Genomic DNA, 24,883 nt, shown 5'->3' on the forward strand with positions numbered 1-24,883 from the left:
AAGTAAGTTTTATTATACACGCATTAAAATAAGGACGATTTCCCCAGCTGCCAGGATGTAGAGTGTTTTATTGTGATATTGTTTTATTCTTGTCTCCCTCTACTGCATATGGGAAGCTATGTGTATTAATTACAGTTTGTAAATGAAGCTGTAATACATCTTTTAAATGAACAGCTGTCTGAATGCCTGTTGGGATGCTCCCAGGTGAGTTTTCTTTATGTCTCCCACTCTGTTTAGAGATATTTATTCAAATGGAAGACAACACAAGATGATAAGATATCATATATCATGATCGTTGTTATAACACCTAGTGGCACTTCTGAAATCCCAAATTTTCACTCTACATTCAACTCTACATTCAACACGTTTGTGTATTGCCACTGGAGAATTCTGCAAAACTTGGTTATAGTTAACAAAGAGATTGTTAGTTGGAAGACTGCGATTGGATGCAAACTTATATGTTGCGTGAAAGCTGGACACCATCCATCACCAGAAACTCTGCTGCCATACTTCCTGCCTTACTATATATAGGGTACACTACTTACTTCATTGACACTGAATGTTGGCGCTGGGCTAAATGCAAAAGTTCAACATTTTTCATACAGCCAGCAGTGGTTTCACTTAGTGCAAAGACTGAAAACAGTGGGAAACAGCAAGGGCTCTTTCCAAAGGTAAAATCACTAAGATGACTAATAAAGATCGTATATCTTGTTTATTTAATTGGTATAAACACCAGTGAAAACCATCAATTAGCTGTTCAGTGGAGGTTTATGTGCTGGACTATATCTTGGCCAGGCACTGTAACTTTCCAGCATTTCTGCAGGTTACCCAGGAACTACTCAGAGCCAAGAAATAGTCTGGCACATCATAACCCTACATAATATGACACACACAAAAAAAAGTCTAAATATTCCTTTAAATTGTGAGCTGAGATCATCATGTATGGACTTAAATCCTAGTAATACTTGGCTGTGCTCTTAGGTTTCTCTTAATAATGACTTTTACACCCATTTTTGTTTTGCTTGCCATGTTTGCTATCTACTATGTACCAGTGTATATGTGTTCTTACATTTGGTATGTTTGTGTGTAGCCCATATTTTCATCTTTGTCTGGCTTGCACAGCATGTGCTTATCAGTACGCACACATGTCCATGTCTCCTTATGTAATTTAGTATTTCAGCTCGAGTGTGTCTGTGTGGCCCTCTTCCTTCCCTTTCCCTTTCCCTTCCGCCGTATTTCTCTTATCTGACGATGTTATCCGATGAACAGCCAAATCTCCAGTAGTGCAAATCTCCCCCAAGGGAATCCTGACACCTTGTTATCATAGCACATGCAAAGCAGCCGCTATAGCATCCTCTCTACATGACATTTTCTTACCTAGGAGGAGACAAAAGAATAGAGTATAGAGACAGGGGAAGGGAAGAGACAGAAGCAGTGTTTAGTGTGTGCTGTTTCACACCTCCATTTACGAGGTACACATTTAGCCTTCACACAGTGGCCTGGAGGGGTTTTGAGGCCTGGCTTTCTTCTTCTGACTGTGTGTTTGCCTATTCATTGCCTTTGTTCTAACTGACCTCCTCATACCTCATCTTTCTTTACCTCCTCTGTTTTTTTGGTTTTTTTTTACCCTTGTTCTGATTGTCGGATATTTTTATACATTTAAATGTATTTTTGTACATTTAAATCAACGGGGTAATTTTTCTCCCCTTACTTCTCTTTTTTATTTCTCATCTAAATATTGCAGATTGTCCCATCTCAGACCCATACTTGGTCCTCATGAAAATCTAAAACCCAATATGTAAATGGAAGGCTAGAGTATGCAAACATATCCATGTTTTTTCTGTTTTCTTTTTTCAAAAGTGTCCCACTCTCCCCTTCTCTTTCCAGAGCATGTGGTGAATTCTGAACAGTCCAAAATGCTAACCATCTGTCTTGTTCTGAGGGGGGGCATTTTGGCTCTACACATTGCTGATGACTGAAAGACACCAGATCAGTTTCCAGGTAGTTACTCCGGAAAGAGAACCAGTTCAGCCAATGTGGACTAATCTCCTCTCTCACGTCTACCAACATGTTCGTTTCCTCAGTGCCATTTTATCACTACCCAGATATGACTGCCACCACACACACATCTCTCCAACTGTCTCCTTCTTTTAATCTCTCTATACTTAGTTTAAGTTGATTCCTCTTCAGCATCTTCGCCAAAAAACATGCCTTTTGGGTATAAGATTTTGTGCCCGTTCAGGCCTCAATGAAGAAGAATGCTTCTTTATTACACAGTGACTCATTCCGCCGCTACGCATGCCCTTTAACAGACAGTCATCACGATGAGTATTTTGCACTGAGCTTACATTTAAACCTCCTTCATTACCCATACCCAAATACAAAACTAGTATTTGCAAGCCAATTAAACACTAATATGAGAGAAGTGCCTCTGGTGGACGCAACTTTAAAAACAAAGCCCTGATTAAAGCCATACAAAAGGGGAGGCTCTCGACGAGTGCAGGGGTGCAAAAAGGGAAAGAGAAGGGGAAAAAAGATGAGAGAAAAACAAGAATAAAATGGTAGGATTACCGTGGCACCCCCGTCAGCGAAATGTTTGATTTAGTTTGGTTCTGGCCACTTAAGCCCCGTGTTAGTCCTATTGTTTTCCTAAGCCAATGCAGTAATCCCCCCCCCCCACCACCGACTGCAGTGATGAGAGAGGTGAAAAAAAGGAAAAGAGGTGAATCAGAGAAGAGAGCCATAAGCAGGACTGTAGCCACAGTTTAACAAAAAAAGCACTACAAGAGAAAACGAGGAGATGAGGGAAGAGGAGAGAAAGGGCATCCCCAATTAGTGAAAAAGCAGAATACTACAGATACAGACTTAAGTACTGCTTCCATCCCCAATCTGTTGTTCTTTTTTTTCAAACTCTTTTCACAGTCACTGTCATTCTGTCTTTGTCTCACCCTCCTTTCATGTCTGTTCATTTCATTTCTGCCGAATGGTGGAAGCTAGCGCCTCTCACTGTCGCCCAACTACAAAAGCTGCTAGAAACAGTCTTTCTCTTTCTTTCTACACTCTTGTGCCTTCCTTGGTTTTCTGTCTTTCTTTTAATGGGGTTAATCAGTAAAACTCAAAGTAATATCCCAGCTAGAAGTAATTAAGTTGTCAAAATAGGGTTCTTTAAACTTCTCTCTACTTCTGATGGTGCAGCACTCATTCTCTGCCTCCTGCTGGCCCATTAGCATATTTTTTATTATCCATCATTAACTCAGTGTTGACACATTGTTCACTCTTGGTGCATGTTTATGTGTGCAGAAATTTGTGTGCGTGTGTCCTCAAGCTGACACATCTCGTGTCTGGAACCTGGCGTCTGCACTGAGAACAATTCTACACACATGAACAGATACAGATGCTCGCAACACTGGAACACACTCTCGGGAGGGAGAGAGAGAGAGAGAGGCCAAAGATGAGAGAAGAGAGGAAGGCGATAAAGAGACAGAGGGAAGAGAAATGGAGTAGTAGAGCTGGATAGCTCGCGAAAATTGAGCTGTATTAAACCATAATCCGGTTAGCAATGGCTGGGTGTAATCTCGCTCATTAATAACATTCTGGCGGTCTAATCTACCAACCATCAAAAGAGAGAAATTTTCCATGGAGGAGTTCAGTTGCTTTTAGTGAGTTTATGAGGATTCTTGATGCCTCATTTTCACAGACGTCAAACGTCAGATGGGTTGACAGTTTGGCAGGCACGGAAGAAGAAAAAAATCTCACACACACACACACACACACACACACACACAGAGGGGAATTACAAGTACCCCCGAATCCTGATTCCCAGTAATTAGTGGGGATAAACAAACTGTAGCATGATAAATACCAACAAATAAACCACTGAAAAGTGAAGGTTTATACTTGTGAAGGTCTCAGGAGGAAACATGCACACTATGCCTAATTTATTTCAACATTTACATTTCTTTTTAGTGGAGAAAACATATAAAAACTATGAATTTAACTTTCTTAACTCACTAAAACAGGTAGGATATATGAAATATGAGAAAACCCCACATTGTGATGCAATTTTGTATTATTTTGAAACAATTTCATGTTACTACATTTACATAATATTAATTTGAGTGTGAGTGTGTGATTTTTTTGTGAGTGTGTGATTCAAGGTAAGATTTTTCTCTGCAAGCACACACACTAATTCAGTGTTTCCCTCTCTGTATGTTCCTCACACTGGTTTACGCTCTTGTTCACATTTATGCTTGCTGCTTTTATGTCTTGCTTCCATCTCCCTGACTCTCTGACCTATATGTATCTGGTAATCCCATACATAACACAACAAGAAGTCACTATGTTTATGCATAGCCTCTGAACATGATGTGCTCTGATTTCAATTTCATTCCTCTGACATAAATTGGACTTGGCCATGTAATACAACAGCAAGGACACACTCTGGCACGGACACATAAAAGCACACCGACAGTTGCATTCCCTTTCTCTCTTACACAGGCAGGTGCACGGACACACACAAACACAAATCGGGCTTGTCTGTAACAAAAGCGGTCCAGATGCGAGCAGCACAAGCCACTTGGTTGGCTGTAGGCATTAGGAAATCCAATATGGATGTGTTAAATGAACGTTAGCAGAGACGGAGAAAGCGAGCGAGCGGTGGTGTGGAGGGGAGGGAGTGAACGAGGGACACAGACAGGAAGGCAGGCAGGCTTGTTGATTACTCTGGTGTTTAACATTAGGAAATGCCAGAATGGAAATGGTGCTCATATCACCCTGTCAATTGCCTTGTTAGCTACAGCCAGAGAAAGTGAGAACAGGCGACCGGGTAGAAAAATCAGCTTTCTGAAGTGGTTGGTTTAAATTTCCATTTGTCTCAGCAGGGTTTGGGAGGTAGGGGGTGGGAAAATGGTTGTAATATGAAAAACCTTTTTCACAGCCCTCAGCACACACACTCACACACATGTATCAACATTCCACACAGAAATATACACACAAATACACCAAGCACACACACACACAAACATATGCCCCTAACTGGATACACTTGCCCACAATCTGTCCCTCACACACCCTCGCTACCTCCGTTGCTGTCTTGCCAATCTCTGGACTCAATTCCCTGCAGTTCATTCTGCTGTGACACCTGTTGGTGAGGAGAGGTGAATTGAGCATCGGAACATTCCACAATGAGAAGAGAGAAAAGAGATAACTGCCGATTGCGAGCGGTGAGGGAAACGTCTGAGCGTCTGCGGTCATGATGAGGTCACTGAATACCTGCCAAAGCAAATCTACCAGACTCAATGTACTGGAGGTAGAAGGGCACTCCAGGTTTAATGGATGTGTAAAAATGGATTCAAGGTAAATCTTTGGTAACTTACAATGACAAATGTGCCATGAATGAAAAAGCCCAGAAATGGTGGAGCAAGTTGTGGATGTCTGAAATTATTATTATGATTTTTCTTTTTTTTTTTTTTTGTAATTTGTTAAGAAATACTGAGTGAACTTCATAAATAAATAGCATACTTACTCACACCCACTGCACCTTCACCTAATTTGTCACCCATAACTGCTCCGGGTGCTCCTGAGTATCCTTTAACAGGAGAGTTTGATATAATGAGCTTCTGCCTGATTTAAAATGTGTGAAGATGACATTTCAACATACCCTGGGTTAAAAGAGGTAAAAATGGGCAAAACACAGCAATAGCTTTATGATGATATATACCACATTTTACATAACCATACCAACTCTCTAGGAATAACTGATTTCTATTAAATTGCTAGATTATGACCTTTGTCTGTGTCAGATACCTCATCAAAGACCTCTGGGGAAAGATGTTCATAAACATCACAAGGACAGCAGTCTAAAATAATGATAATGTGGTGGAACACAATCTGCCCCATGGGCAGTCCTACTATGACAAACCTTAGTTCTTAATTACCCTCTAGAGGTAAAGTCAGAGTCTGGAACAGCAGTAATAAATGTCCCTGGCATTGGTAGCTATGACTGCACAGGGACACGAATAGCCCCTTAAGTAATAATCATGTAATCAGGATGGGACCTCCAAACCTCAAGGGGGCAGTAATCACATGTTGACTCCAGGGTAATTGTGATATTGCCATTACTTTCTTCTGCTATTCACAAGTGCCCTTAGTCACCAAGGCAAGTTTTTTTTTTTCATTTTTCCTGCTTTGGCTTTTCTTCTTCTCACATTTATTATCATTACTCTCTCGCTCAACGTACAGACTGAGACACACACGCACATTCTTGTCTTACTATAGCTGTGAGCCCTTACGCAACAAAAATATATTTCTCAATATATTACATGACGATATATTTTATATGTAATTATATATTGTGAAATGCACGTACGAATATATCATGTGATATATTAATTAATAATATATTATATATGAGTTAGTGATATATTGCAGTATATGAAAATAATGCAATTATTGCCGTTTTCATATACTGAATAAATATATGTTGTTATACTATTTAAGATATTGTTATATATTGAAATTTGCCCCAATTTATATGAGATCATATATTGGAAGAGGTGTTGTAAATACATGTAAATATATATGTAATATATGAGATAATATACCTTAATGTACAAGATAATATAATCAGGTTTATATGGGAATATGTTTAAAATATGTTGAACAATATATTGGTGTATATATATACATAATATATTAAATATTATATAATTAGATAGTGTATGCACTGTATGTGAAACGCTTTAATATAACCATACATTTATACATGTACTCAGCAAATGGCAAACGGTTTGCCATATCATAATTAGTTCCAAGCCATAAAATCTTTTTATTTCATCCAATGGATGGAAACAACAACTACAATGAACAAATATACTTTAAAAATAAGTAAAACATTAACAAGAAGGCAACTGTCCTTCAAAAGTCTTGAGCACAACAAAAACAATTCCACAGTGGAAAAAATAGGACAACAGTCCTTTAGTGCAGTGTGGATCCCACATGCTAATTTATCAAGACCCACTCTGATTAGCCAGTCCTTCAGATGACTTTTTCTTCTCCTGGTGTCTTAACTCACAGATCCTTTTATTTATGGCCATCCGTATGTCTGGAATCTTCACCCCTGGGTGTTGCTGAACAACTGCATCTGTAAAAGATATTAAAATAAAAATGGCATCCACAATGTTGGCCTCTGATTGTTGCAAAAGATAAGATGAGATACTGGTAATATTTTTCTTGTATACCTTGTTCTTGTTCCACGGTGGGTTATATATGACTAGTTTATATAACTAGACAAGTCTGAAATCAGAGTTGACTACTATTAAAGCTACTAGAGGGGATCTGTTTTAATAGTGAGAAAATGTTTTATGTATTCCAACTAGACAGAGGAAAATGATTTGTATCTAAAAGAATAGCAAAGCTGTCAAAGCTTTTTATTCATCCATCTGTTTCGCTATTAGTACATTTCAGTCCTAAAGTGTTTGTTACCGTTTACAAAAACTTTAAAAATGTATGATTCCATTAAAAATAAATTCTTAGTCTTACTGAGTAAAGCTTGAAGCTTCTTGGGGTCCAGAGGTTGACGTCTCTCTGCAGATGGATCGACCTTGTTGACCCCTCCCGTTAGGTTGGACTTCAGTAGCACATCAATGCTGAACAGGCCCAGTAGGAGGGTGCGGGCCATTCCTTTCGCTGTGGATTGCGCTTTTGCAGTTTCCCAACAATGGGCAGACACTCTGGTGGAGTCATCCTTCCCTAGTTGCACCTAATTCATTGAAGAAGGAAAGACATAAAAGAATAAATACAAAGAAAATCACCAGTAACTGAATGTTTCATGTTTTTAACTGATAACAAAAAATGTATTTACTGATGCTGGTTTGGGAGATGTAGGTTGAGCAGGTGACGGTAAAGCAACACTGGCCTCATGTTCGCTTTCACCTTCGTAGCTTGAGCTCTCTGTGATCTTATACGAAATGAGGGTCTTCACAGCTGCCAAGAGTGATGGAATTTCTGGAAAATATGGCCCACCAAATTTACTACTAAGGAACCCCAAAGATGTTATGAATACCTAACAGGAAAAAAAAATTACACATCTGTTCATTTTTTTGGTGTCTCAAAGTGTGTGAGGGGTTAGGAAGGCATTACAGGTTTACTGCCACCCCCATGTTTGCCTTAGGGGGGTAGCAAACACCAATCCAGTGTTTATACTACATAAACCCTACACTATATGTGTAGATTTCCTCTAAAATATAGACACAGATATATTTAAGAATAACATCAAAAACAAGGAGCCAGTGGTTTATACAATGTAAAATCCCTATTTTAATCAAAAACAGATAGTTGCCTTTAACTGCCATGTTCCGCAGCCTGACGTTCTCCTTATTTAAAGCCTTGAGTTGGGTCTCGAGATCTTTACAGGCTGCAGAAGATCCTACACTCTGCTGGTACCGCAGTCTTTTGTTCTCCTCCCTGAGGGCCCTGACCTCCTCCTCAAGTGCTTCTGCAGTATTCAATTGGCTGAGGTTAGGCTCTTCTTCAAGAACTTCTAATTCAGAATGTCTTGCAGCTATGAGTTTGTAGTTTTTCTGTTGGGTGAAAATCAAATGCATTTAGTATGAAACCAAAATTGATTAAAATTAATCATTAAGTTTAATAAGTTAATGAGTCTGAGTAGCCAGAGAGAACAGAAAACTCTACACAGAAAGGCCCCAGCCAGTTTGAACCCTTTCTATTTGTATTAGTGTGCACACAGCCCAACTACAAAACTGAAAAATTTAAATAGCGGTCATGAAAGAACCCCATTACCTTTTTTGAAACTTTTCCTACAGTTTCCTCCTGTGGGTCAAAGAAGAGTTTGTTGGGCACCCTCTTTCTCTTCTTGCTTTGAGGAAGGTCCTCTTGCAAGAGTCTCTGCTCAGCAATCTTGAGTGTAGATTCCTTTTCTATTAATATAAATATAGAGTTACAAGACAGAATGTAATGCCTAGAAACAGAACTATCTAGCTTTACATTACAACACTTTACTGTACAATTCTGTGCTGTTTAGTTTTGTGTTGTATTCCCTCTGCTTTTATATTATATATTTAGTATATATAAACACAGACTACATGATCATATTTTTGTCATTAATATGCGTTTAGTTTAGCATGATGTATAGACACGAAATTGATTTTCAGTTATGACAGTTCCAAACCTTAGCTGATATTCTTCAATTAAACAATTTTAAAATACATGTTAAATTTATGTTTCACTAATAATTAAAAATACATATGAAGCAAAACTTTATGTAACTGTGGCTGATAATTGCAAGTCCCCCTTCATTTAAACTTCACTTCAGCTAGCTAGATAACTAACATATAACAGCTAATGGCTAGTTCGCTAACGACCGTTAGCCACGTCAGCCCTGCTTCATTTGAATTTTTAGCTAGCCAACCTAACGGTCGCTAAAATATTAGCGGCTAATGGCTAAATAGCTAACGCCCGTTAGCTACATCAATCTAGCTTCATTTGAACTTTTAGCTAACGTTAGCTAGCTCGTCACTGTCCTGAAGCTAAAAGCCTACATAGAAAGTGACTTGGCCAATGATGAAAAATCTCAACAATTGCTTAATGTTGTAAGACTAACAAAGTAAAAAAATATAAGCACTGTACTTGCCCGCCAACTGCAAAATCTGTGCTGGTTCGACTCTCCAACCATTAGTGGGCCTCTTTCCACCAATGCTGCGGCACTCAATAAGGTATTCCGTTTTGGCGTTTTCCGGGTCGAAGTCCACAATCCAACTGACAGGAACAATGCTGAGAGCATTTTTATCCTCCCCCCTTAACCAGCTCACAAGCGCAAATTTCATCTTTTTAACGTACTCCTCCAACAACTGACAAGGTTCTACCGTAGCTTCACAGTTTACCCTAATATCTCTGGGCGTGGCCAGAACCTTGCCGTTCGCGGCCATTCGCCCATAAAAGTTTGCCGTTCAACGTGACCATGGTAGCAACAAGCTCGACCAATCAGAGACGTACACCTAACAGGATGTCAGCTGCCAATCAAATAGAAGAAAAAGAAGAATTTTTTTGAGAAGAGGAGGCATGGACGGAAGGAGGAGAAAATACACGGCTCCTGGTTCAGAATTCAATATTCCATCAAGAACAAGGAGATACTGGAAAAGGAGGTTTGTCAGTTACACCCACCTAGTGAAGTAACGTTATTAAACATTTATTCTGTATTTAGACATTGTTTATTTTAGTGTTGTAGTTAGCTAAAAGTAGCTAGTATGCAGAATGTTGGCTCGCAAACTTTATTTAAACGACCATGGCCGTTTTTGCAATGACCAATAAGGCAATCTGTAACGGAGCGCACACACATAAGTAAATAAATTAATAAATAAATAAGAGAGAGAGGGGGACATAATCAGTATTGCCGCTCATTTCCAGGTCAAGTTGTGCAGGCGGGAAGGGGCTTCATAACGTTTATATGGAGTGATAGTGACACATACATGTTGCCCATGCATGGACAGCCTCCGATAATAGACATTCAGTAAATTGAGACATATTTTTCATTTTTATGGTAGGAAACTGACTGAGGCCATCAACATGCATCAGTCAAACCAGGAAACGGTAGGTCATTAAATGAAATGCAGTTCTTCTTAATTAATATTTGTTAAGAAAGTTGAGCAAATAAGTAGTCTAATGCATATCAAACATACAACATACATAGCTATATACCATACACATGCTTTAAACTGTTCTCTATTCTTGAACAGCAGAACCTGGATCAGGATTCTGACCCTGACAGTGGCTCAGAAGACGCACATGATGGGGCTGAGATTCATGTAAGTAATCTGCTAATAACTACTACTTATCTACAGGTCTCTGTCTTTGACTATGTCTGTCAGCATTTCCTCTAAGACTTATGTTCTTCCACAGCAGAACCAGAATCAAAATTCCTCTGACAACGACTCTGACAGTGGCTCAGAAGACGCAAATGATAATGAGATTACTGTAAGTACAATGTACTGTTATTATATAAAACTACCTTGTAATAATCCACCTGCAAAGGGTGGCAGAAGACCCTCTATGTATTCTGATGTAAGTGTGTCCTTGAATGGTCCATTAATGATGTTTATAGCCAAGTTCTACTGGTCTCTATATTCACTATTTCACTGAAAACATTTCCTCAAAGACTTCTTTATTCTCGTACAGCTAAACCTAGATCAGGATTCCTCTGAGTACAACTCTGACAGTGGCTCAGAAAACACACATGATGGTGGGGAGATTCATGTAAGTAATCTGCTAATAACTACTACTAATACTACTGTTACTATTAATCTACAGGTTTCTGTCTTTGACTATGTCTGTCAGCATTTCTTCTAAGACTTCTCTATTTTTACACAGCAGAATGAGGATTCCTCTGACAACAGATCTGAAGATGCACATGAAGGTGATGACATTACAGTAAGTAATTTTAAAAGGGCCATTATCTCGCATAGGATTTTTATGACCTTAAGACTTTAACTGTTTTGCTTTCTTAGCTTTTTTTTTTAGACTAACCTAAGCCTTACTTTTATCATGTATACAACAATGCCACATATTAATATTTGTATAATTTTATGCAAATTTCCTAGTGCTTATGTTTGTCAGCTGTTCCATAGACTTACTGTATTTTCCCATTACAGAGCCTGCACACCAACCCTGAATCTGATGAACTGCCACCAAATTTGAGCCAAACAACAGAGTCATCAGTCTTCAGTTATGAGGACAGTGTCGATTTTGGTGTGTTTGAACCACTGTGGCTGTCTTTTACTGACTCTGAATCCATTGCCAGTGGAGAAGAAGACAGCACTGACAAGTCAGTAACTGAAGAATCACATTTAGGAGCACCCATTAATGAAAGGTTTCCTCCAGTAAACGATGAGCCACTTTACACAGGCTCACAACTATCCAAAGCTCAGAGTTTTTTACTTATACTTTCATATGCTTTGAGACACTCACTTACTGGTGTGGCCCTGTCTGATCTTTTAGATTTGATTAATATCCATTGTCCAGAAAATGTTCTAACTTCAAAGTATCTGTTCTTAAAAGAGCTTAACCCAATACAAGGTCACCTAGAATGTCACATATACTGTCCCAATTGTGAGTATTACATTGGTGACCAAGTCACTGAAGGGAGCTGTTCTGTATGTAACTCTGCATGGGATAGAAACAGCTCACTGAAGAATGGAAATTTCTTCCTGTACTTACCCATCCATACACAACTGGAACATCTTCTTCAAAGAGAAGATATAGCATGTTGTCTTAAGTCAGGAAATGGTACATGTAATCCAGAAACTTATGATGACATATGTTGTGGTAAAATGTATCATAGTCTGAACAAAGCTGGTGGCCCACTAGATAGTCCTCATGCATTCTCCTTAACATTAAATTGTGATGGAGTTCCAGTATTCAAATCATCCCAGTATGGAATCTGGCCATTACAAGGGATGGTAAATGAACTTCCTTATCTTGTCCGCAAAGAGAATGTTTTACTATTTGGCCTATGGTTTGGTACTAAAAAGCCGAATGTTAACACATTTTTAAAACCATTCACTCAAGAGTGTCAGTCACTGTCAACTGTTGGCTTCAAGTTACACAGAAACAACTCTGTGAATCATTGTAGAGTGATAGCAGCTGTTATAATGTGTGATTCAGTTGCCAGGCCCATTCTGCAAAACATGACCCAATTTAATGGTCATTACGGGTGCAGCCTTTGCTTACATCCTGGTGAACAAGTTCCAAAGGGAAATGGAACTGTTAGGGTTTATCCATACAAACATGTTCCAAAAAGGGATCATGCTTCAACCCTAACTGATGCAAGAGAAGCTGTGCGTACCGGACAATCCGTGAAAGGCATTAAAGGGCCTACATGTCTTGTCAACATCCCACACTTTGACATTATATCTGGAATGCCTCCTGACCATATGCATAATGTACATCTTGGAGTTGTTAGGCAAATGGCAAGCATGTGGCTGGATAGTGAACACCATGAGGAGCCATATTATATTGGTAATCGTATTCCTGAGCTCGACCACCAACTCTTGAGAATTAAACCACCTTGCAATATCACCCGAGTGCCCCGCTCTTTTCAGCAAAGGAAGTTCTGGAAAGCTAGTGAATGGCAGAACTGGTTACTTTTTTATAGCATCTTTGTGCTAAAGGGAATACTACCACATGCATTTTACCAGCACTGGTTAATCCTTGTCACCTTCATGTTCTTGCTTTGTAAAGACACTGTCACATCAGAGGGGTTAAAAAGATGTGAAAAACTAGTTGTTGAGTTTGTCAAACAGTTTGAAACACTGTATGGAAAGGAAAATGTGTCATTTAACGTACATTTATGTCTTCATTTGCCAGACTCTGTGAGAAATTGGGGACCTTTGTGGGCACATTCAGGATATATTTTTGAGTCTTTTAATGGGGAAATACTGAAGATGTTTCATGGCACCCAATGTGTTCCATTACAAATAATGAAACAATTCACATACAGACAAGTGTTGCCTCTTCTGAAAAAAAATGCACTGACAAATGCTGTGCCTAGATGTATACAGCTGTACAACAACTTGACTGGTGAAAAAAAGCTGAAGCTTTTTGAAAGAGTAGCAGATCAAGTTGTTACACTTGGTTTACACTATGTACGAAAACTTACTAAAGAAGAAGTACTGGCTATGAGAGAGAAACTTTCAGTCACCACGGATACAGTAGTGAAAATATTCAGTAGAACTTTAGTCAAAGGAGAACTGTATTACTCGGAGCAGTTCACTAGAGTAATGAAAAGGAATAGCTTCACTGTTTTGTTGGATAATGGACACATAATCACTGTGTATTATTACATTGTGGTAGAAAGACTGGATAACAGAAAATGTTTTGCTGTTGGAAAACAGTATGACAAATCACACAGTTTTGTGTTTTTAGACAATGTAGTTAGCTTGAAAAGAGTGTTACAGGGCAGGAAACAGGTTTTTGATGTGATGAAATTCAATAGGAAATGTATGTTAGTTGATCTGCCACAGTATGCCAACCTTTATGCATGTGTACCTCCACGTTTCAGTGTGGAGGACTGAAATGTTACGAATAAAAAGTGGACTCAAGAAAACATTTTGTATTTTTTGCTGCTGTTAGTGATTTGATTTATAATAGTCATCTACATTTTACAATATATCAATACATAGCCGTAGGTGGTCCATCCAGATGGCTAAATGTGTAATGTAAAAAATAATGGATATCATGCAAAATGTGATTTGGAGTTTGGAGTTCCAAAACTCTAAAAAATAATCCAAACTGTTATTAAAATGTTTCAATAAACATAATGCAGTTTTGTTTGCATAGCAATGTATTTTAAAATATATGAATCAATATATAGCAAATGTCATCCATCTATATATTTCTAAATATATGATTAAGTTTCTCATATACTGAAATATATTTCCTAATATATTGCAATATAAATTCTAGTATATTGCAATATACTTTTGTTTCGTAAGGGAGGGTACTTGTTGACAAAATGCATTCCCTAGCTTCTTACCCTTAACGATCACAACTAAAAGCCTAAACCCGACCCTTACCCTTACCATAACATAAACCTGATTCTAACCTGAACCCTAAAACCGAGTCTTAACCCTCAATAATCTCTTTAAATTTTGCAGGACCGGCCAAGATGTCCTCACAACAGTGGTTTGGAACTTAAATTTGTCCACACAACCACAAAAAGACATGCACACACACACACACACACAAAACAAAACAAAACAAACAAAAAAAACCCTCCCTGATATAGACGGACCAACAGGCAGACAGACGGACAAACCACACACACTGCCAATGAGATAAACACAGTGCGATAATTATGGATGTGGTTTGCTGTGGATGTGACACCTGTGTCCCGCCTCCTGTGTCTCTTTGGATTGGACAGCTGTGCTAACACTGACTACTGTGCCAAAGTGCACACACACACACACACACACACACATGCACTGGACAGCACAGTCTAGAAAAAGCATGCACACATACAGAACAGAGTAAACACATATAGAGAAACACAATATGCAGATACTTAAATGAAAATGATAATTTTTAAACAGATATTTCTGCATCTGCATGTATCACCGCATAGAAGCCACACATAACATGAATGGGCAGATGACGTATTCTTATACAAATTATATTACCTGAATAGTAATTTAGCTGAGGACACAGACATAAACAAACAAGTATGCCTGCAGATTTAGTGATCACAGCTACTATAGAGTTCATCATAGATCATTTGAACTTCTCTTTTCTTATGTATGGCACTTTTTGTATTCATTTAATTAAAACTTTTAGTCTATTATTATATTTCTGTTCAAATGTCAGTTTGTGAGATATTAATGTGTTCACATGCATTAAAGCCAGAATAGTCTATATAAGCTGTTGATTTAGATAATTCCGTTGTATGATTTCCCTATACTTTGCTATTAAACCCTTGATTAAACTGGCAGCTGCATCACCTCTCACTAAACTGGAACAGATAGTTCTTAAAATCTTGATTATGCTCATATAATGTGGTGTGTCTTTCCACTGATTCTTACATTTTGTACTGCTGCGCCTCTATTTTTTGTTATTTCTTTGCCTCCACAGAACATGACGTGAAAATAAAATGACGAATAAAATGTAGCATATAGTATATTGTCCCTTAAAATTGAACAGCTTGACATATGGTTTCCCATTGCTAGATCCACACACACACACAAGCCAATTTAGAAAAGAAAAGAATTGCTTTTTGGATTGAATTTGTAAGTGTATTTCACACGCCCAGTTAGGGTATAATTTATTACACCAGATGCCAGCCATTCAACAGTGCAGTGTTCCCAACGCCTGCCCAACGTTGGATCACATTTAAAATGTTACATATTTTCATATGAAAGGGTTGTCAGTGTTTGAATTTTCTATGACTGTAGTTGTGTAGAGTTATGCAGAGTTATCTATATTCAGGGTCACAAAAGCATGCAGAATGGAGGAGATATGAAATAAAAGAAATGTTGTGCACTTATTGAATCTCTACATGCTCCAGTGGAGTTGTATTCTCTAACTGAACATGACCTTTGATCGCTGATATACATTCTATCTTTATGAAAATGAAGGAAAGAAAGTACTGAATGTTATATTCCACATATTTACTAATTCTTAATACATGTAAGACATCCAATACTACTTAAAACTCATGTGTGTGTATGTTTACTGGAGGCTCCTATGCCTGGGTCAAGCAGTAAATTCTTAAGACTAATGCAAAAGACCAGATGGATTGAACAGTAATTATCACAACAACTCAGATCAACTCACTAGTTTTCAAATACAAAAGAAGGGAGAATAAACTTATCTTTGGTTGATATTTTTGACATTGTGAAACTTTTCTATCTGGCACAGAAGTAGGTGACACAGGATTAATTTCCAATGTAAAGCCCACAAGCTCAGTTCATGTTCTCCATTACATGTTCTTATGTGTTATTACCCTCATCATCCATGAATCCACCACCGGGTACAATCTTCATGGATTTAATACATTTCTCGGAATCTTATACTGTATCTATATGCCAAGTTAATTCTTAGTTAATCACCTTTGTTCATGCGCCTTCACACATAATGTTGCAATGGGCAGCTGGAACACTACATGAATATTAATCGTATAGCCTACATTTTTTCATCTTTGAGCTCTGAAATGAAATAAGTGTAACATAAGAGGATCATCAGATGAGTTATTGTTAATGTGAAATACATACATATAGCCTACCTAAACTTGCTAATTACATACTGTGCAGCACTATTTCTACTTTATATTTACGAAATATCAACAAGCCAGGCAGTCTACAGTCACGCTAATAGCTCTTCACGCACAGCAATGCTCTGAGGAAAATGCTAATGTCAGCATGCTAACATCCTAACAATGACAATGCTAACGAGCTGATGTTAAGTTATGATGTTTAGCATGTTCAACATCTTTAGTTTACTGCTAGGAAAGTCAGTAGTTGTAGTTTTGGTCATTAACAAAGAAAAAAAAAAGAACAAATAATGTGCCGAAACAGTTTCTTTCAGCATTTAACTGCATTTAACCATTGAAGGTTATATCTCAACAATTTATTTAAAATACATTCTGTAAAACTACATGTTGTACTTGTACACGTTGAACCTATCTATAGCTCCCAAAGAGCATCATATGCTCTTTACAGTGCTTCCAATGAGACCTTGACAAAGTCAGTCTTCAGAGTTAAAGGATGTGAAGGAAATGAAAGATGACCTTACTTGATTCAACAGAAAAAAAGGGGGAAAAAAGTACGATTCTTGATCTGAGAACTGTGCTTTTAATAACAAGAACTTTATTCACTATTTTGCCTGAATTCTCTTTCAAAGTTAGGTCAAAGTGGATTTAAAGACTGAGGAAATCTAAACCTAGAAGAAGGACCTAGAAGAAGTATCTCTTTGAAAAATAAACCATGAGGAAGGTGAGAGGAAAAAAAGAGGCAGACTTTAAAAAAACAGCACAGGATAGGAAGTAGTTATTTGAGATGAAAAACAAGCATTTGATTTTTTGAGAGGGACTGAAGAAAAATAGGAATCCAGGCAAATAATTAAAGAATCTAGCATGTGTTGATTCAAAGAGAATCTTGAACATAGCTCTCTTTGGGAATGAAGACAGACAGGCATTACAAACCATTTGGCAACATAAATCAGCTGATAGGACCTGCACCTGTGTGTCCTCACACTCACCTTAAGATACATTTAATCCCTCAAAAGACATAAATCCACAGCAAAAGTCAGGTAGCTATCCCCAAAGTTTTAAAACAGCTTCCACAATGAATGATTTAGGAGACAAAACTTCTCTTTTAGGACTACAATAAAACCCAAGTGTCATTTCCATCAAGCTGCCGGGAGAAAGACTGACAGTCTCCCTACTCCATTTAGCATCATAAAGTACATCACTTTAATGCAGACTTTTCCTGACACAATCCCTTGGTTTATATCTGTATCTATGTCTCCTCCTCGGGCCTCCCATAGTCTCTGTCTCTGCACACCTCTAATTTAACTGGTTTGATCAACCCTCACCCCTTTCCCAACGCAGCTATGCAGACAGCTAACTCTTCCAATGACGATGCATGAGAGTAGTTCTCCTTCGTGTATTATATTCCGCATGACGGTCAGAGTAAAAACAAAAATAAAGGAAATGAATGTCTTTGAATAAACATTGCAAGGCTCTGAAAACCTGCAGGATCCAGAACACGGTTTTACTTTTGCAATAAACCACTTAGCACTTTGTGTATGTATTGCAAGTCAGCTGTGACTTTTTTGATGTTCACACATTAATATTACTTTATGTTTTACTGCATGAATATAACAAAACAAAATGGGCTCTGAGCATGAAAAGCCAGTATGACAGGACAACCAAAAGTAGGTACAGAAGCAAATGAGTTGAATAAAAGCAGGACAGAAAATTGCATTATGGCTTGTCAAAGGTGTTTATCAACTGCACACAACTGCTGATCCCACATCAACAGAACTTAATACTGTTGGACTTGCACCCTAGGCTACACCTAAAGTCATAATGGCAGTGGTGGTTTATTTTATCAAGAAATACCTCAAAACACACCATCATTGCAATGATATTAGCAAGTTACAGTAGCTCTAAATCTCTCTTTCACACACACACATTGTCTTCACCCAGACTTTGGCCGGGAACCGAGGGGGGAACGACTGAGTGATAAAGTGAGTGTGTGTCTTTCTGTGTTGATTGATGACAACTTTTGGGTGGGTCAAATTTCCCTATGCCATACCCTGGGGATGTATCCCTCCCAGCCCCCTGTGGCAATTACACATATGCACACAAATGCACACACACACACACACACACACACACACACACACACACACACACACACACACACACACACACACACACACACATCCATGCATTAACACACTCCCTTCTTGTCAAATGATCAGTGGCTGGATTCCATATTTTTTTTCCAGACAGTGACAGCCAGGACAAGCAGAGCTGTATGTGGTTTTGTCTCATGTTGGGCCAAACCCCCTTGACAGAGAGCTATTAATTAAAGTAGATCACACTCCTGGTCGGCTCCGCTTTTGTGCATACATTCATGAATGAGCAGAAGCTCTATTTACAGTTGTTAGCGAACCAAGCAAGTTATTGTCAGGTTTTGATCTAATGTCTCATTTTCTTCTGTAGTGATTCCTGTCTGTCCCTTTAATTTACAAGTATATTAGAATCTGTACTGTAGATAGGAGTGCAGACAGGGAAGGTCAATGAAACTATGATGTGAAAGAGCAAGGGCAGGGTCTGAAGAAGTGACAAGGAGAGCTACAAGGTGGAAGGGATCAAAGGATTAAACTCTCTAATCGGATTAATTGATTGTAATAATTGGTCCGGTCCCAGTCTTTGTGAATATGAAGTGTCTTCATGATGTTTACTGTTGGCAGAATTTGTTGACACATTATATGCAGTGTATCACTTGCTGTGATACATTAGTATTTTTATATTAGCCTATAGTGTAATTATATATATTAAAAAAACACCTCTCTAATATAGAGTTGAACTTTTATGCACAGTCTGTATTGTGCATTTCAATCTATTTCACCATCTCCTTTGCCATCTCATCCCCTCAACCTACCCCCCTCCTCTTCTGACTGAAATGGATACTGATACTGGAGATGTAATCAATAAATCTAAGGACACACTTGAGGATTACGGGGTCAAATTTACACCAGATTTGCTCATCCTGTCAGCTGGAGGGGAAATCTTGATCAGAGGCTTGGTCGGAAACTGATTGTCAGCACAGATTATCTGGTAATGTGAGGATTTTATAGATTCAGCCCTAACCACCCCAGTCAATTTACAGGCTGATATGAGCCATCTTGATAACATCACCTATGTTTGATATTTACAGTTTCACTCTGCTTCTGTAGCTTGTTATGATTTATACCAAGAGCAAATCGGCCAATTGTTAACATAATGTTTGTAAAGAGGAGCCAAAGAGAAACTGTCAATTGTTGAGGAACATGATGTCACATTGATACACCTGGGTTTCTCTGAGATTCACTCCTTCACTCACCATTGGTGTTACAGAGGTCAGGAGTTAACCACAGTAATTCTGCCTTGTCTGACGTTTGATTGGAAGTTACTGCTGAGAGAAAGAGTTCAGTGACATCTCTTGTCAAGATGGGTTGTAAATTCAAATCTTCTAATTTGTCCCTGAGATTACAAGAAACACCTGTGTTTACCTGGTCTGTCTGTATCCGAGAAAGAACATATGCTGTAAATATTTGCTCACACCTCCTCTGTTTCTCCCGGTATAACAACCACTGGAAATGTAAATTGTTTGGCAGATGGCTACATCAAAATTCAGAGCAAAGGCGTTCCTGTTTGTTTCAATAAAATTTCACTGCAATCAACATTATGTATCAAAGTAGGGTAGCATAATTTTTATGCTAAATTCTGTTGCAAAATGACTGAAAATGTAAAAGTGACTTTGGGTCTAATGTGAATTTATTTGCTAATTTGTATGTGATGCATTGTATGCTTGGGTAAATAAAACTCTTTATTCTGCTTTGCTTTTGAATTGTATTCCCTTGTATTGCAGTTGGCAAAGTTTCGGTAGGGATATGATATGAAAAAGAAAAACAGCCATTCCTCAGACTTGGAATAGCTAGATATTTTTGATGCATGTCTTTGTTTGCAAACCAATTTCCCCAAAGCCAAAGTGCTACCGGAGAAAACAGAAACCATTTCCTTCCAAGTGGTGTTCCATGGATTTACGACAGGCACGGAGCAATTTATAGCTCCGCATGACAAAAGGAGAAATGGGTCTGTATAAGCACGTAGCTTTACACGTTTGATGGAGTTGAGAATGTAAAGACTTTGAATGGTGAATATTCATTCCAGGGACATACAGAGAGCAATGTATTTATCTGTCTGGCAGACCAATGGGTGGGTATCAGCTCCCCTTGTTTTATCATCTATGCTACATCTTGTCTTGAGGGAGTCTCTCTCCCCCTCTCCTTCTCTCTTTAAGGTTCTGTTGTCGTTCCGAGCCGGAATTGTCTTTGGCCGATGGAAGTGCCTCTATCTGACCCAGATCATCGGAATGAGTTTTCTCACTGCAAGCATTCTGGAGACAATTCCCTGGCCGAGGAATGGAAATAAACCATTGGCTGAGAGATCAGATAAGGGAAGAACAATCAGTCATTGAATGTGTGTAAACATGCATTTGTGTGTATTTGTAAGTGTGTGTGTATGTGTGTGCGTGCGTGCGTGTGTGCATTTGCTTGAATGCGAATGTTCATGCAGGCCAACATGCAAGTGCCAATATGTGTGCATTTGTCGGTGTGTGATGGAGTACCACAGATCCTATCAGGTTAATACCTCTGTTGGGCCTTTGGCTAGGCTGAGTGCATCTCCATGGTAATTCTGCCCTCACTATGTTTGTCCTCCCTAACTGAGGGACAGAAAAAATAACAGGAAGGGAAAAGGGGATAAGAGAAAGGCCGGCACACACACACTTGAGGGGAAATGAATACTGAGAGCATGTTAATGTTATCGGATGTTGTGGAGTGCAGGTGATCAAGCCCAGAGGAGTAAATGGGAGTCCAAGTGGATTGCGTCTTGTGTGTGTGTGCTTGTGTTTTATCAGTGCTGAGAAACCTGGTAATAGCAGCTGTGTGGATTAGACAATCATTATGCTCAACTTCTACTTCGTAACACATGATGAGAGGAAGCTATTTCCCACTAGGCATGGGAGTACACACACAGACACAAAGAAATTTACACAAATTTACACAAATTCCCCTGTGATGAAAGGTAAATGACTCTTAAAATGCTAAAAAACATATATTTGTTTTGCAATTCTATTGGTTGCAAACAATATACCAAGCTTTTTTCACACATGCCACTCAGAAGGAAAGTTTTAGCTCCACAAGCAGCAGATTATCAATGTCACATGCACGTGATTTCTGGATAAAAAGTTTTTGCAAACTTTAAAAGTGGAGTCTCTTGCTGCCTCTTGGCAAGATAAGTGAAATGCAGATTTCAAGAGGCTTACAAAGGCAGCTTTAAAGTTCATGTTTGGGTGGCCGCTCCGTCACCTATGTCAGGTGTAACTGCTACTACACTACTTTATGTTACTTCACAATGCCATAGTGGTGCCTTTCTCAAAAGCTAAATCGGTGGGCGCCGGCTGGAGGCTTTTATTGCATATCGTTGCCTTCTGTTTCCATTTACCCCTTTACTAGTCCATTCAGCCTCTCAAACTGCTTACAGTATCCTGTTCAGGGTTATTTTTGCTAATGTACCTGAATTTTGTATCAGTAGAATTACTGCAAGAGGCTTTTGGATGTGCAGCCTCCTCTCCCATCCAGATCACTCTGAGCTGAATGGATAATGTGTGAATGGCATTACAAATGACAAATTTTGAATTGAAACAGTCATTGGAGCCAAGCCCTTATCATGCAGACACAAGAGCAGAGCTACTCCTGAAAAGAGACTCTTACACACAAGAGCTCTCAATCTACCCAAAAGCACATGCAGATATAATGTAGGTGCAATTTAGAGAAGCATGTCATCGATGTCATTTACAAATCTTGTATCTCACGTCTACCCATTTTTGAAGTGACAAGCCTGTACACATGTCCTGGTCTCAGTACTTGGCGTTTAACTGCAGGTACAAATGCTGACTTCCCAACAACTATTTTGAATTTTATAATTTGTGCGTATAATAATGGGAATGGTAGGATGGTAGGTCTGGACTATGTGGAACAAAATATTGTGAGTATCTGATTGTGTTTACTTTTCAGCAAGTCTCAGAGTCTCTAGCCTTCTTAGGCACTGCTAAATGCTAACAACACTATGTTAACATGCACACAGTGACAATGTTAATATGACAATGTTAAGCAGGTGTAATGAGCGATTAGAATTTATCCTGAGGTTAACACAAACATCTGTCCCAAATTTAATGGCAATCCATCCAATATTTGTCAGGATCTTTCACCCACAGCACAACCTGGTGATGGTGCTTGAGGAAAAGTCAGGTAATCACCAATTTCATGAGTAACCATGTGCTCACCATGAATATCCAAGTACCACATTTCTTAGCAATCCATCCAGACGTGTTTCAGTCTGGACCAAAGTTGTGGACTAACTGACCAACTGACCAACTGACCAACCGTCAACATTGCCATCTCAAGAGCCATGCTACTAGCATGACTAAAAACTAAACATCTGACATATTGTTAGCTATATTATTACATGCATGTTTTCCTCCTACTTTGTAACAGAAAACACCCAAAATTCCAAGCTGCCTGTGTTAATTTTACAAACCTTCTGCCTTTCTATGCAGTCAACTGTGGCTACATGTACAGATGTTGGGATTACCTGTAGGTTGACTAGTGCAGATGTGTGTGCACTGTAATTCAGACATCAAACTGACAGCTTGGCAGCTCTAGGTGCTCAACCAACTGTGCTGCTGTCACAGGTTCAGGCCTGGCTGCCTCGACACAGCATACACGATTGATGTTAAGAAAAAAAAAAAAAAACACACACACACACACACACACACACACACACACACACACACACACACACACAGCTGCTGTGAACAGATCAGAACAGATCTTATCTATCTAAAGATATGTCTCCTAAAAGTGCAGGTTCAATTATTGGAACGTAAGCATGTGTGAAAGACACCTCAAGATGTACCATGTCAAGGATTTAATTGCTTATATGTTACACCCACTGATCTCTGTGTCTGTGTGTGTGTCTATTTATGTCAACTGTTGCTATTGTACAATCACCACCATGACAGTTAAATATGCAGAAGACGTGTCAAGATTTAATTGTTCACACTATGATGCTCTCATCTTCAAGCTGATTTGACTCCACTTCAGTCGTGAGAAGTTCTTCACTCTGAATTCTATATAACAGCCTCATCTATTTGCTATAATGATTGAGTCTGAAGAGTCAGAGGCTGTCTTTTAATTTTTTTCAAGACTCCAAATGCTGTCTAGAAACTGTCCTTTTTCTCTTTGAAGGTTAGGATTGACTGGTTTCAGGCAATATATCAAAATGCACTGATCCAAATGTCCACGTATGAGGTGGACAGAAATGCAACAACACACACTGCATCTGCTGGTTGTTCAGCAGCATATACCACATGGCTTAGTGGATGATACTGTCATCTATTCTTGAATTCCTAGAAGAGGCAAATAGACTTGGATGGATGGCCTTTTGGCGGCCTTCCTGTCATGCAACACAAAGGTTATTTCCATCATAACGATGAGTCTAAAATGACACAAACTGACAGATTTATGTAACAGCCACATGCTCATTTTTTGTTGAACATTCTTTCCTCCTCTAGCTTCGGCATAAAGCACAGACATGGCAATGCAGACATCCGATCGGGGTTGTGATTCTCTGTGGGAAAAGTAAATTTTAGCTTGATGCAGGTGGATAATAGATTTGAAATTTGATGACAATCTCTGTTAAGTACAATTTACAGGGCAGGCAATGGTGGAGAAAGAAGATGCTGTGGACTAAATGTAAAATTCTACACTGTTCCTATAATATTTCTACTTACAAAAAACACTTAAAAAGTAAATAAAACAAAAAAATAAACAAGAACTAAAATCTTAACAGTTATTCAAAACTTAAAATTATTATTGTTATACATTCATATAGGTTCACTTTATGTAAAGCTGGTAAGACTCTAAGCTTCATCGCTATACTTACTACACATTTAGCATTGAAGCAGTATACACTATAATATAGTTGTAAGCAGATGCAAGTGGAGGCTGGCGTTTAAACAGATGATGAATGACAGTATAGCAA

The 24,883-nt window shown here is 38.7% G+C and overlaps 2 protein-coding genes across 6 annotated transcripts; one reads left to right on the forward strand and one right to left on the reverse strand.

The window, feature by feature from the left end:
* Nucleotides 1–6,727: 6,727 nt before the first annotated feature.
* On the reverse strand, nt 6,728–9,959 carry LOC121187687. Its single transcript, XM_041047055.1, has 6 exons — nt 9,650–9,959; nt 8,800–8,936; nt 8,339–8,579; nt 7,862–8,004; nt 7,540–7,759; nt 6,728–7,141 (listed from the first exon to the last, which is right to left on the reverse strand). The coding sequence occupies exons 1-6, from the start codon at nt 9,942–9,944 to the stop codon at nt 7,008–7,010; spliced, it is 1,170 nt and encodes a 389-aa protein (XP_040902989.1). The 5' UTR covers nt 9,945–9,959; the 3' UTR covers nt 6,728–7,007.
* A 103-nt stretch (nt 9,960–10,062) lies between these two features.
* LOC121187686 lies at nt 10,063–14,323 on the forward strand. 5 transcript variants are annotated; one of them, XM_041047050.1, is made up of 7 exons: nt 10,063–10,160; nt 10,560–10,605; nt 10,752–10,820; nt 10,915–10,989; nt 11,191–11,268; nt 11,383–11,442; nt 11,664–14,323. In XM_041047050.1, exons 1-7 carry the CDS (start codon nt 10,078–10,080, stop codon nt 14,082–14,084), a joined length of 2,832 nt encoding a protein of 943 aa, XP_040902984.1. In that variant the 5' UTR covers nt 10,063–10,077; the 3' UTR covers nt 14,085–14,323. The 5 variants fall into 5 exon arrangements, with proteins under 5 accessions (XP_040902984.1, XP_040902987.1, XP_040902986.1 ...); XM_041047053.1 differs by having other exon boundaries at nt 11,386–11,442; XM_041047052.1 differs by having other exon boundaries at nt 10,918–10,989.
* Nucleotides 14,324–24,883: the final 10,560 nt, after the last annotated feature.

Source organism: Toxotes jaculatrix, chromosome 9, assembly GCF_017976425.1.
Source record: "Toxotes jaculatrix isolate fToxJac2 chromosome 9, fToxJac2.pri, whole genome shotgun sequence".
Lineage (NCBI taxonomy): Eukaryota > Metazoa > Chordata > Actinopteri > Toxotidae > Toxotes > Toxotes jaculatrix.